The sequence below is a fragment of the Carica papaya genome, chromosome 6 (genome assembly GCF_054855325.1).
Source record: "Carica papaya isolate Zhongbai chromosome 6, ASM5485532v1, whole genome shotgun sequence".
Lineage (NCBI taxonomy): Eukaryota > Viridiplantae > Streptophyta > Magnoliopsida > Brassicales > Caricaceae > Carica > Carica papaya.
The window spans coordinates 31218126-31231254 of record NC_142314.1 but is presented as its reverse complement, the minus strand read 5'-3'; the positions used below and the strand labels follow the sequence as shown (position 1 = coordinate 31231254).

The 13129-nt window shown below is 36.3% G+C and overlaps 1 protein-coding gene across 2 annotated transcripts; it reads left to right on the top strand.

Annotated features, from left to right (window-relative positions):
• The first annotated feature begins 6580 nt into the window (after positions 1-6580).
• Positions 6581-8686, top strand: LOC148253526 (uncharacterized). Of its 2 annotated transcripts, none has more exons than XM_088206377.1 (3): positions 6581-7023; positions 7127-7395; positions 8289-8686. In XM_088206377.1, the coding sequence occupies exons 1-3, from the start codon at positions 6997-6999 to the stop codon at positions 8350-8352; spliced, it is 360 nt and encodes a 119-aa protein (XP_088062503.1). In that variant the 5' UTR covers positions 6581-6996; the 3' UTR covers positions 8353-8686. The 2 variants fall into 2 exon arrangements, with proteins under 2 accessions (XP_088062503.1, XP_088062502.1); XM_088206376.1 differs by having other exon boundaries at positions 6585-7023; positions 7832-8686.
• Positions 8687-13129: the final 4443 nt, after the last annotated feature.

Here is a 13129-nt window from a genome sequence, read left to right as displayed (position 1 = left end):
GGGGCCGCACAACAGGTACAACTTCAGGACCTGAAGAGAGTCACCCGTTTGGCCTAACTGACTGTTCAACTCCATTGATCCAAAGAATAAAGGAAGGTCAGTCTGCTGATTCTACCCTAGTAGCCCTTAAGAAAGATGCAGAATATAGAGTTAATTCAGAACTTCGAGTCTCTGTCGATGGGTTGCTTAGATTTCAGGACAAAGTATGTGTTCTAGGTGACAATGAGTTAAAAATGGACATCATGACAGAGGTCCATAGCTCAAAGTTTGGCATGCATCCTGGAAGCACTAAGATGTATCTAAGTACGTGACCCCGATTTTGGTGGAACAGGATGAAAAAAGATGTGGTCGACTTTGTTTCTAAGTGTTTGGTATGTCATTAAATCAACGTAGAGCATCAACGCCCAGGCCGACTACTTCAGTCATTACTAATTCTGAGTGAAAGTAGGAACATATCATAATAAATTTCGTGATATGATTGCCTAGGACACGCTCGGGACATGATATCATTTGGGTAATTATTGATCGGCTCATAAAGTTGTCTCACTTTTTAGCCATCAAGATGGCCGACCCCTTGGACAAGGTAGTAAGAATGTATATTCGGGAGATAGTCAGGTTACACAAAGTGCAAGTGACAGTAGTGTCCGATAAGGACCCCAGGTTCACTTATCGATTCTGGTTTAGTTTTCGGCAAGCCATGGGAACCAAACTGTTTCTTAGTATTGCATTCCACCCTCAGACTGATGGACAATCAGAAAGGATAATTCGCATACTAGAGGATACGCTCCGACCCTATGTTCTTGACTTCGAGGGCCATTGGGATGATCATTTACCCCTAACGCCTACAATAACAGCTACCAAGCAAATATCAGCATAGCTCCATACGAGGCATTATATGGTCACTTATGCAGATCGTCGATCTGTTGGGAAGAAGTGGGTGATAGAAAATTTTTCGGCTCAGATCTTGTAGATAAGACTACAGCCAAAATAGTTAAGATCAGGAAGAACATTCAGACGGCTTAGAGCAGACAGAAGAGTTATACGGATACTCAAAGGAGGGATTTGGAATTTGAGAAAGATGATCGGGTGTTCCTTAAGGTCAATCATTTTAAAGAAATCAGTAGATTTGACAAGAGGGGAAACTAAATCTCCGGTTCATTAAGTAATTTGAAATCTTAGATAGAATTGACACTGTCACCTACAGACTGGCACTGCCTCCAGAACTATCCAAGGTCCATAATGTGTTTCATGTATCCATGCTACGCAAGTACAACTTGGACTTCTCTCACATCTTGGCCCACGAGCCCCTTTTGCTCTAGGAAGATCTCTCATATGAGGAGATACCGGTCGACATTATGGACCGAAAGAGCATAGTATTTCGCAACCGAAAAATTCTCTTCATTAAGGTCCTATGACATAATCACACACTAGAAGAGACTACATGTGAGCTAGAATCAGATTTCAGAGCCCAATATACCCAACTATTTGATTGAGTGAGAGAGACAAATTTGAGGGATCAGATTTCTTTTAAGGGGAGAGAGTTGTAATACCCTTAATTAATTTTAATTATATTAAAATTAATGTATAAATATAATTTTTTAATTTTTGAATTTGTTATTTAATGTAAAAATAAAGAAAAATAGGTGGAGAATGAAATTAAAAATAATTTTGAAAAAAAAGGATGAAAATTTAGGTTCTGGGTGTATTTTTGAAAGAAAAATTAAAAACTGGAGGTTAAAATATAATTTAAAAAAATTGTGCCATGTAGGACGCCCAGTCAGCAGTTCCAACGAATTTGAGCACGTCATGTGACAAGGCACGCTGATGCGGTGCCACACAGGAGGCCACACTAGCGATTCGTGTGCCCCGATCGGACGGTGCAAATCAAATCGCGATGAATGGTCTAGATTCACCTCTTATTTAAACGCGATCAGACGATCCAGATCAAACCTGATGGATGATCCAAATTAAAAGAATATAGATATAAATTCTTCACACCAAACCCTAATCCTAGCCGCCAGACACCCCCACCGGAGAAGCCAGTCGCCAGGAAGGGAGTCAACCATTACTCGCTGCTGCGCAGGAGCCACTTCCGACCGCCAAAAGAGGTAAAAATTTTCTGATTCACTCAAAATTCAATTTTGAACACCCTATGGCTAAATTAAAGCAAAAGAATCAGTAGATGAGCCAGAAATCGTGGGAAAAACCAGGCAGCGGTGCCGCGGAAAAAAGCAAATACTGTCTCCGATGAGGGCATTCTCGATTTCTGTTTCGTGTAAATTTTCTACCATTGTAATTACCATTATTTTCTCTACAGGTTGACCGAAATAAAATACCCAACCGCAAAGGTGAGCCAGCGGAGCTGCCACATTGGAAAACTCTGCCACCAGTAAGCTTTGATTTTTTGACTTTTTTCGGCCAACTGAGCTCCCTTAACGTGTTTTATCACAGGGATAAGTACAAAATCGATCAAAATTGACCGAAAACGACCCACCTGAGGCAAACCGCCGCTGGGGATGGCGGTACCGTCGTCGGAGCACGGCGGAACTGCCATGCCGGAATTCCATAATTGGTTAAAAAGGGTTTCTAATACTGATTTTGATTTTTTGGGGGTATTTCTAAGTACTTGAAGCGTGTTTTAAATCCCTGAAAGAAAATTTAGGGAACCCAGAGACCACCAGTAGGCACAATCAAAATTTTAGCGTTCAGATACTAATTCATGTAAGAATAACTTATCTTATTCATTGTTATGGAATTAAAATTTAATTAATAATAATACGGTATTTTGTGTAGTTTAAAAAATATCAATAATTAATTACAAGTCACTAATGGAGTCGGAACCGGTTATTTATTACTATTTGTCGTGTTTAGCTAATTGGTTGATTATACAGTTTTTGAATGTATGATAATACACTGGAATTGGTATGATGATGCGATTGTGTTTCCTTGATGCATGTATTGCTTGTTTTATATAATTACAGTTAAATTAAAAAATTAAAAATTAAAGGTAAACGAAAAATTATTTGATTAAGTAAATAGATGAACGGTAGCCTTACTGGATATCCTGCGAGATGGTGGACGGATAAGGTACATAGGAAGTCCTACCATGAACGTTGCCTCATACCAGACGGGGTATCGAGGATTAGTATTTTGGCGTTCATACCGGACGGGGTATGGAGATGGTTCGTTTCACCCTCATGCCGAACAAGATATTGAGAGATGGTATTTTGACGCTCATACCAGACGGGGTATGAGGACGGCTCGTTAATTGAAAATGTTAAAAAAAATAGTTCACATATAGTTGGGACATCCCTATGAACCCCCATGGATATAAGTACGCTGATAAAAGAGAAAGTTGTTATTGTCGACTGATTGCATATGAGATTATGATATTGTTTATGTTATCGACTCTATAAGTTGGTTTTGAAAATCTCGTTACAGTAAGTATGCGGTAAATGATTTTATTTATGATAAACGAATTTACTTAAATTAAGAGCTCTATTAGTTATTTTCATAATTTTTACCAACCTTCATTTATGTATCGGTGAGTAGCGTGATATTCTTACTAGAATAGTGTAGCTCACTCTTTCATTAACTATTTCAGATCAAGAGGATCAAGATCCAGAGGCCAATTCATAAGAGGGTTACGAGTAGGATGCCAAGTTGTTTATTTTTTATTTATTTCTTTGTTTTTCGTTATTTCATTTAAAAAGGTAATTATTTCGCTTCCGTGTTCGATTCATAATTTATTTCATTTTAAGTTCACGGGCTGCTACACCTATGACAAAATCACATACAGAGAGAGGCCATATAGGAGCTGGAATCAGACTTCAGAGCGCAGTATCCCCAACTATTTGATTGAGTGAGAGAGAGACAAATTTGAGGAACCAAATTTCTTTTAAGGGGGAGAGAGTTGTAATTCCCAGACCTGAAATTTAGTCTAAGATTAATTTTAAAAATTAAAATTAATATATAAGAATATAAATTTTAATTTTATAATTTTTTTTGATGTAAAATTTAGAAAAAAAAAGGTGTAGGATAAAATTGAAAACAATAATGGGAAAAAGGGGTGAAAATTTGGGTTCAAGGGGGGTGTTTTTGAAAGAAAAATCAGAAATTAGAGGTCAAAATATAATTTAAGAAAAATATACCACATAGAACTGCACAGTCAGTATCCTCGACGAACCAAAGCGTGCCGCGTGGCAAGGCACGCTAACTCGGTGTCACACGGGAGGTCACGCTGGCAATCTGCGTGCCTGCGATCGACAGTCCGGATTTGTTCCCGTGCATGTGGACGGTTCAGATCTGTTCCCTCCTCAGGTACGATTAGACGGTCGCGATTAAACATAATGAATGGTACATATTCGTTCCCTCTTTAAACGCGATCATACGATCCAGGTCAAATTGCAATGAATGGTACAAATTCATTTTCTCTTTAAACACGATCGGACGATCGAGATCAAACGCGATGAACGACCCAGATTAAATAGAGATAGGTATAAATATCTCACTTCATACTGAACCCTAACCCTAGCCGCCAGCCCCCCATTGGAGAAGAAAAACCAGTCGCCAGAGAAGAGAATCGATTGCCGCCCGCCGCCGCGCCGGAGCCACCTTCGACCGCTAAAAGAGGTAAAAAAAATTTTATTCGCTCGAAATTTGATTTTGAACACCCCTATAATCAAATCAGAGCAAAAGGACCGGCGGATGAGCCGGAAACTGCGGGTAAAGTCTGGTGGTGTCGCCGCGAGAAAAACCAAAAATCGCCTCCAATGAGCCCCTTTTTGATTCCCATTTCGTGTGATTTTTTCACCATTGTATTCACTATTCTGTTTTCTATAGGTTGACAGAAAAAAAAATACCCAACTGTGAAGGTGAGTCGGCGGAGTCACCGCATCAGAAAATTCTGCCATCGGTGAATTTTTGTTTTTTAACTTTTTTCGGCCAACCGATGCCCTTTAACGTATTTTTTCGCAAGGATGAGTATAGAATTGGCTGAAATCAATAAAAACTAGCTGAAAATGGTCAGTTCGAGGCAAACTGCCATTGTAGGCGGTAGTGCCTTCGCTAGAGCATGGCGATGCCGCCGTACTGGAGTTTCAAAATTTGCCGAAAAAGATTTTTAACACTGATTTTGGATTTTTTGAGTATTTGGTATTTGAAGCGTGTTTTAATACCCGAAAGAAAATTCAAAAAAACTAGAGACCGCCAGTAGGTGCAGCTAAAAGTTTAGTGTTTTGAACACTGATTCGAATAAAGATCCATCACCTTATTCCCTGTTATAGAATTGAAGTTTAATTATAAATAATACGGTATTTTGCGTAATTTAGAAAACTTTGATAATTAATTATAGGTTACTAATGGAGTCGGAACTGGTTATTTATCACTGTTTGTCTTGTTTTAACTGATTGATTGATTTTACAGTTTTAAATACATAATAATACGCTGGAGTTGGTAAGATGATTCGGTTATATTTTCTTGATTTATATATTACTTATTTTGCATGATTTACAGTTAAATTGTAAAACTGAAAATTAAATGTAAACAAAAAATTGCTTGATTAAAATGAATGAATGAATGGTAGCCTTACTAGATATCTTATAAGATTGTGGATGGACCAGGTACATAGGGAACCTTACCGTGAATGTTGCTTCATACCGGACGGGGTATCGAAGATTGGTATTTTGGCGTTCATATCGGACGAGATATGAGGACGGCCCGTTTCACCATCATACCGGATGGAGTATTGAGGGATGATATTTTTGACGCTCATACCGGACGGGGTATGGGGACAGCCGGTTAGTTGACAATGTTGAATGAAGGTTCACGCTTAGTGATAACATCTTTATGTACTCCTATGGATATCAGTAGGCAGATAAAAAGAGAAAGTTGTCGTTCTGGCTAATTGAAAATGATATTATGATATTATTTGTGCTATTTTCTCTATAGGTCAGTTTTGAAAATTTTACTACGGTAAATATGTAATAAATAATTTTATTTTTGATAAATGAATTTACTTAAATTAAGAGCTCCGTTAGTTGTTTTTATAATTTTTACCGACCTTCGTTTCTGTATCAGTGAGTAGTGTGATATTCTTACTGGGCTAGTGTAACTCACCATTTTATTAACCATTTCAGATCAAGAGCACCAAGATCCAGATCCCGATCAACAAGGGGGTTGTTAGTAGTTCACCACCCGAACTCCCTTCAAAGGCTAGTGAAAGTCGTTTTAGGATATCTGATTGTTTACTTTTCATTTATTTCTTGATTTTTTGCTTGTTTTTTAAAAGAGTCATTCCCATAATCCTATTGAGTATTCTAAATTATTGTGTAACGAATGTAAACCCTAACTCTATTACTTCGCTTCTGCATTCAATTTATAATTTATTTCATTTTAAGTTACGGATCGTTACAAAATGAGTCTAAGAGAATTTAAAGGAATAATACATAAACTTAGGGAAAAAAATTTGAGAGATAGAATGGAGTTAGTGGATCAATGAGAGATGAGATAGGAAATAAAATACATTTGCATTTTATAGTTTTCAAATAAAAAAAGAAAGAAAAGTTTTATATATTTGATTGAGTGTTTGATTGTAAGTCGCATGTTTAGGGTGTAATCTATTTCTTATACTTATTGAGTGTGTTGAAATTGCTCACCCCATTTAATTATCATAATTTTAGATCACGTATATCCGCTTGTAGATCAAGAGGATCTAACCCCCAAATTAGATCAAGAAGAAGTTGTATGAGCACCCGTGATGAAAATTATATTTTTTACTGAACGAGTATCTATTTTATTTTGACTCTATAGTACTTTTTTTTTCCTTACTTCTCATTCTCAGCTGTTGCTTTGATTTTTAAGTTATTGAGGAAGAGATTGAAAATTATGAATACTCAGTCTGCCAATGTTGTATAGAAATTCATATGATGAGCACATTTTCCTAGAAAACTCGGAAAAGAAAGGATATGAAATTCAGGGTTTATACTTCATTTTACTATGAAAACTGGCTATTTAATGATTCAGGTTGGTAATCTTTTGGCATTTAATTTCAATCGTGTTTTTTTTAGCAAATTATGAAGAAAGAATCGAATTGCTGACATTTTCATCTCTGTAATTGTACTTTTAGGTAGACTTTTCTGGAATGGTTGATGATGAATTTCTCAGGAGATTGGGATTAGAGAAGGGAACAAGGAAGGTTGTTAATCATGAGGAGAGAGGTAGAGTGTTGCGAGCTATGGATGGTTGTAGCTATAAGGCTGCTGCTGCTGCTGGTGGGTCTCTATCCAACACCCTTGTTGCCTTGGCAAGGCTTGGTAGTCGGTCCATTGGAGGCCCTGCCTGGAACGTTGCGATGGCGGTCAGCGTAGGGAGTGATCCATTAGGTGGCTTTTACAGGTAAAAATTTCACATTCTCTGCATTAGATTGTTATATTTGTCTCAGTATTTTGTAAATCACAAAATCAAACTTCAACATGTGGAGTAATTGTTTCCTGAAAAGAAGGCTAGAATGGTTAGTTATTATGTGTTAGATACACTTAGCCAAAATGTCTATAAGCTATAATAGTAGGTGATTTTGACGTAGAGTGAACTTATCGATTGGATGTTCTGAGGGCGAAATATTTGATGCTGCTTTGCTATACCTATTCGTGGTGGGTTTGAGAAGTAATTCTTGTCTGCTCATCCTTAGATCACAGCAGCACCATTTTGAATAACACTTAATTTTCAATCAAAAGCCTAATCACAGTTTAAGAAGCTCAATGAACAATCATATTGAGTTCGATAGCTATGTGAAACACCATTTTAAGAAGCTGTCATAAAATTTGTTTCTCAGCATCAATTCAATTAAAGCAGATATCTGGAAGCTTATAAATGGCTCAGCTTCTGCATCGGCAACGCTATTCAGTCTGCAAGAGCAGCAGTGAAGTGTTATCAAACCTTGGCTGAACCATGGATGGAAGAGTTGATCTCTGTTATGATATATATGCTTAGAACAGTTACTACAAATGTATTACCTAACCTGATACATGGTTCAGATCTATGAGGTAAATGTTTCGTGTTTAAGAGAAAGAGAGAGAGAGAAACCGAAGGAAAAACAGAGAGGTTTGAGAGAGAGAAATAGACTACCGAGAGGAAGAGTAAGAAAATCAAGAGAGAAAAAGATAGAAAACTTCAGGGAGATTATGAAAATACATTCAAATAATTCATTTCCATGCTTACGTCTTCGAAAGTATGCAGTTATATACAAAGAAGATGACTGAAAGTACTTTGAATCTACCCCATTTCGCCAGAAACCCAAGAACGAGGTTCAGAGGAATCCTAAGGGGCAGAAATGTATCCGTTGGGCTCCAGTAAACCCGAATCCTATTTTATTAAATTCCCTCCAGATCGCCGTCAATGTTTCCCTGTAATGCGTATCTGATGGCCATGATCGTCTCCTCAAGTGACATAGATGTGGTGTTGTATCCGCTGGCTCGGAAGGCGCCATGCGTCCACATTTTCCCTAATTGCGCCACTTGTTTTAAATGCTTATAAACAGGTTTGATATATAATGCACTTTCTGTATCTATATAGTACATTGAAAGTGAACAGTTTGTGATCCTCTTGTGAATTATTTGATTTAGTTTATCGATTATCTTTCTTTTCTCCTGTTACAATGTCAATAACACAAGAAGGCCTGTTCTCTTAATGTTTGTGGGGCAAAATTATGTCGTGCAAATGGGAAAACAGGAACACTGATTGTTCTCACAACCCCTGATGCACAGCACACTATGCTTGCATATCAGATTAGGCTTCTTTCCATTGATAAGAGTTAGTCACAGAATATGGAATGCTAGAGACTAATTGCATTGCTTACAAGAAATTTTGTTTGCATTGCTGACAAGAATTTTCATCCTATGAGAATAGCATTTGGTTCTTCTTTATTTGAGGTTTTTCCTTTCTTGTTAGAGTTATCAGTAAAAATAAAATTTGATTACACGAACTATAAAAAGAAGCAAGATGCAGTTGTCATTCTTCTTTTTTTCTTAGACCTTGAATTCGTGCACTGTGATTCTCTGTTTTATATAGATGATCTGTCTCTTAGAATGACCCATATGGAAATTTTACTTCGGAACTTGATTAATGAAACATTACTTTGTGGATGTGTGCTAAATTTGGAGGTGGCTGGAATTTGGGGTTTCTTATAAAGAGAAGCAAATGAATTTCTGAGAAACGTATTGTGCCTGGGATGACAACATTAAGAACCCTGATCTTCTTGCATTGTAGGATTCAATCGACATAAAATATGGGCGACACTGTTATCTTACTTCAATATAGTCTCACATGTTTCATGTTCCATGCTGATGTCTGATCTTTTTCTGAATTGTCAATAAGTTTCTTTTTTGGTTCAAAGTTAATAATGGATGTTAAATTTTCTGTTCCTTTGCAGAAACAGTTTTAGAACAACATACTGTCTTAAACTTTTAGGTTCTGTACAGTTGTAGAAAATTAAGTGTGTGTTTTCAAGGAAATATTCAAAAACTATGGGGAAAAATGTGCTGAGTTGCAGCGAAAAAATAAAAAAAATAGAGTTCTAGAAAACAACTGAAACACAAAACAAAATAGAAAGCAGAAGCCTTCTCCTGTGTTTTCCATTCGGATTAAAAGACCATTGATTTCCATATTGTTCACTTGAATTGAGAAGTTAAGCGATAATGTATTCTAAAATCTTTTGTTTCTGTGGAGTCTCTCCTCCCATTGTTCTCTGTGACATTGCTAATCTTGTTATCTCTATCCTATGTATGTCCTTTTTCTTTTAATTTTTCCTGTTAATGGACTCCAAAAATATTATAATTCAATTGTTAATTCAAGCATCATATAAGTTCATAAGGGTAATTATCAATTTAATCAATAAATTTCTATAAATAATAACTGTAAATAGTTTACTGAAAAACAGTGTTTCTCATGCATCGACTAAGGATAAATATGGATCTGATACATAAATTACAAGTATAAATAGTTAATATTATTACCAATTTTGCTTTTCATAGCTTATGAAACTGAAGAAGAGACTGCATGGAACACACTTTGCACTGTTATATTTTGAAAAATCTATCTTTAATTGTAGTGACAAAATAGTTTCTTAATAATTTTTTTTTTCAAGAAATAGAACTGGAATGTTGTTTCAGAAAATAGGAAACATTTTCTTGAACACTGAATGCAACCATAATTGCTCTAGTTTGCTTTATTGTATTTATGTGGCATGCAAAATGAATAGACTGAGATCCTCAATCATTTCTTTCTGTAAATTCAGGGTACATCTTCTACAGTTATGATTCTTGCTTGGCTAGCATGATTTCGAAGGCAAACGTATTAATTGTTGAAGGCTATTTGTTTGAACTTCCCGATATAATAAGAACATTAACAAAAGCTTGTTAAGAAGCACACAGGAGCAGGGCACTGGTTGCAGTCACAGCATCAGATGTATCCTGCATTGAGAGGCACTATAATGAACTTCCCAATCACTCGATTGTTTTATCCTACAAGCCGCTTCCACTACATGAGGACCTATTTTATGAGCAAACACCTATTAGCATGTAGGACCGAAAGGAGATAGTGCTCCGTAACAAGGCAATCCCTTACATTAAAGTTTTATGGTAGAATCACTCGTAAGACGAAACTACCTAGGAGTTGAACTCAGATTCAGGGCCACATACCCTCAGTTGTTCATTGAATGATAGTAAATTGAGGAACTAAATTTTTTTAAAGGGAAGAGAATTGTAATGCATCGAGACTCGAAAATATTCATTTTATTATGAAGTAATAAAAAAATTATATATTTTTTATTTAAAAAGGAAGCAATTAAGTTAAATTTATTAGGAAAATGTGAACATAATTATGGAAATTCAATTAGGGCCTTTTGAAAACGAAAAATTGAAGATAGGGCCATTCTGGAATTGAAAAGGGCGTGTTTGAAAAGATTCTAAATGACCCGGGATCACTTTGTGATTTCTGAAAAATGGGCCACGTAGGATAACCCATGTGGCACCACGGCCAACCACGTTGCGCTGCGTGGCGGCCACACTAGCAAGGGGATGCAACGTGGGAGACACGCTAACGAGCCATGTACCAGGGAAGATCATATGTCCCACAATCATTCTCGCTCGCATGTACGATCAGATCGCACTCCTGCATGAGTTTAAATGGACGGTTCTAATCGACCGCGAGTTGATTTGACAGCCTGCGCAAGGAACAACTGAGATATGCCAAACTGATCAATTTGACAGCTAGGATCGCGTGCGAAAGAAAATTCTGGATTTTTCTTTAATGGTCCTCAATCGGACGATACTCTTTTCGCCACGTTAGTCTGATTGGTTGGTCGAAAATAAAAGAAGATGGGTACTTAAACCAAACCAGGAGAGCCGGGAGGGTTGCCAGAGAAGAGGAACTATACGGTGGAGCACGGTGGCGCTACCATGTCAGAACCCCAAACCGACCCCGGTAATCGTTTTTTCGCCTCTTTTCTCTATTATTTGCTCTTCCATCGCCATTTTAACGCAAAAACCTTTGATTTCTCTAGGAAATCTAGAACTCGCAACCACCAAGCTTGGCCGCGACCAGTGACTAAGGGTATTGCTATTTGTTAATTCGGTTACAGATTACTAATGGAGCAAAACGTTGGTACTTTGTTTATAATTATTTTATTTTATTTCATATTATTCTATTGTATTTTTATGTTATATTATTTTATCTATTTTATTTGCTATTTCGTTATGTATTAATTATTTTACTGTATTTATATCATTTTATTTTATTATCATATTTTATTATTTTGTTTGATTTAAATTCTATTTCATTATCTATTATTTGAATTTATGCTAATTGTTTTATCTTGTTTGTGTTATATGTTGTAGTGGTTTATTTTTATTGTATTCGTTTTATCATATTAGTGATTAATTATCATTCAGTGTGTATTTAAAATATGTTACATATTCATGCATCATTTTCTGATGTATGTGTTGACATTTCAATGGTTGGAAATAAAAAGTTGTATGAGTTTGATTGAATATTTGCATGTTGCGGGATTAGTTGTAAATATAAAATGGAATATGACAATTGAGATAAAGAAAATCATTATTGGGTATTAAGGGGGGAGTATATAGGACGAACCCTATTGTGGATATGACCCTCAGTCGTATAAGGTTGGGAAGCTCCATAACAGATAGGGTTGATAGGTTCTTAATGGCGCCTATACTGGATGAAAGATGGGGACAACTAATAAAAGTAGCACTCATATTGGAAGATGTATAGAGTTGGCTAGTAAAAGTGACTCCCATAGATTCTCGTGTGATGTGAAGTATTTATAACCACCCTGTGTTGATATGGACTGTCTATTGCGATCGATCTCGTCCGTCTAATCGCCCTAAAGAAAAAATGAATTTAGGTCGTTCATCGTGATTAATTTTGACCGTCCGATCATGCCTAAGAGAGAAACGGATCCGGACCATCCACGTGCACGGGATTGATCTTTGACCATCCAATCGTGGGGCACGCAGATCACCAATGTGGCCTCCCGCGTAGCACCGATGTCAGCGCGCCATATCACACGGTGAGCTCCGGTTCGTCGAGGCTACTGACTGAGCAGTTCTATGCAGCCAAACTTTCTCTATTTGCACTTTGACATCCTATTTTTAATTTTTTTTTAAAAACACTCGCATAATCCAAATTTTCACATTATATTCTTAAAATTGTTTTCAATCTTGTCCTTAATTCATTTTTTTCTTAAAATTTTACTTAAATAAAAATAAATTAAAATAATCAATTACTTTAAATTAATAATTAAAAAATAAAAAATTTATTTCAAATTATTTTTCGGGTCTACATATTACATTTTAGCCAGGTCAATAAATTTAGTATCATGAGATTGTGAGTTGCCAAATTAAATCAATCTTTCTAATTTTACATGTACCAAAAGCAAAGTCAATTATGTAGTCAATTAATGACATTTAACTAAATGATTATTTATATTCACTTTTATGTTTGAGACTTAATGTAAAGGCCCGAACTCTCTATTCAAGGTTTTGAGTGCTCAGCATTGCGTAATGATAAAATAACTACTGAAATTAACTTGCGTAGAAAAAGTTTAAAGTTT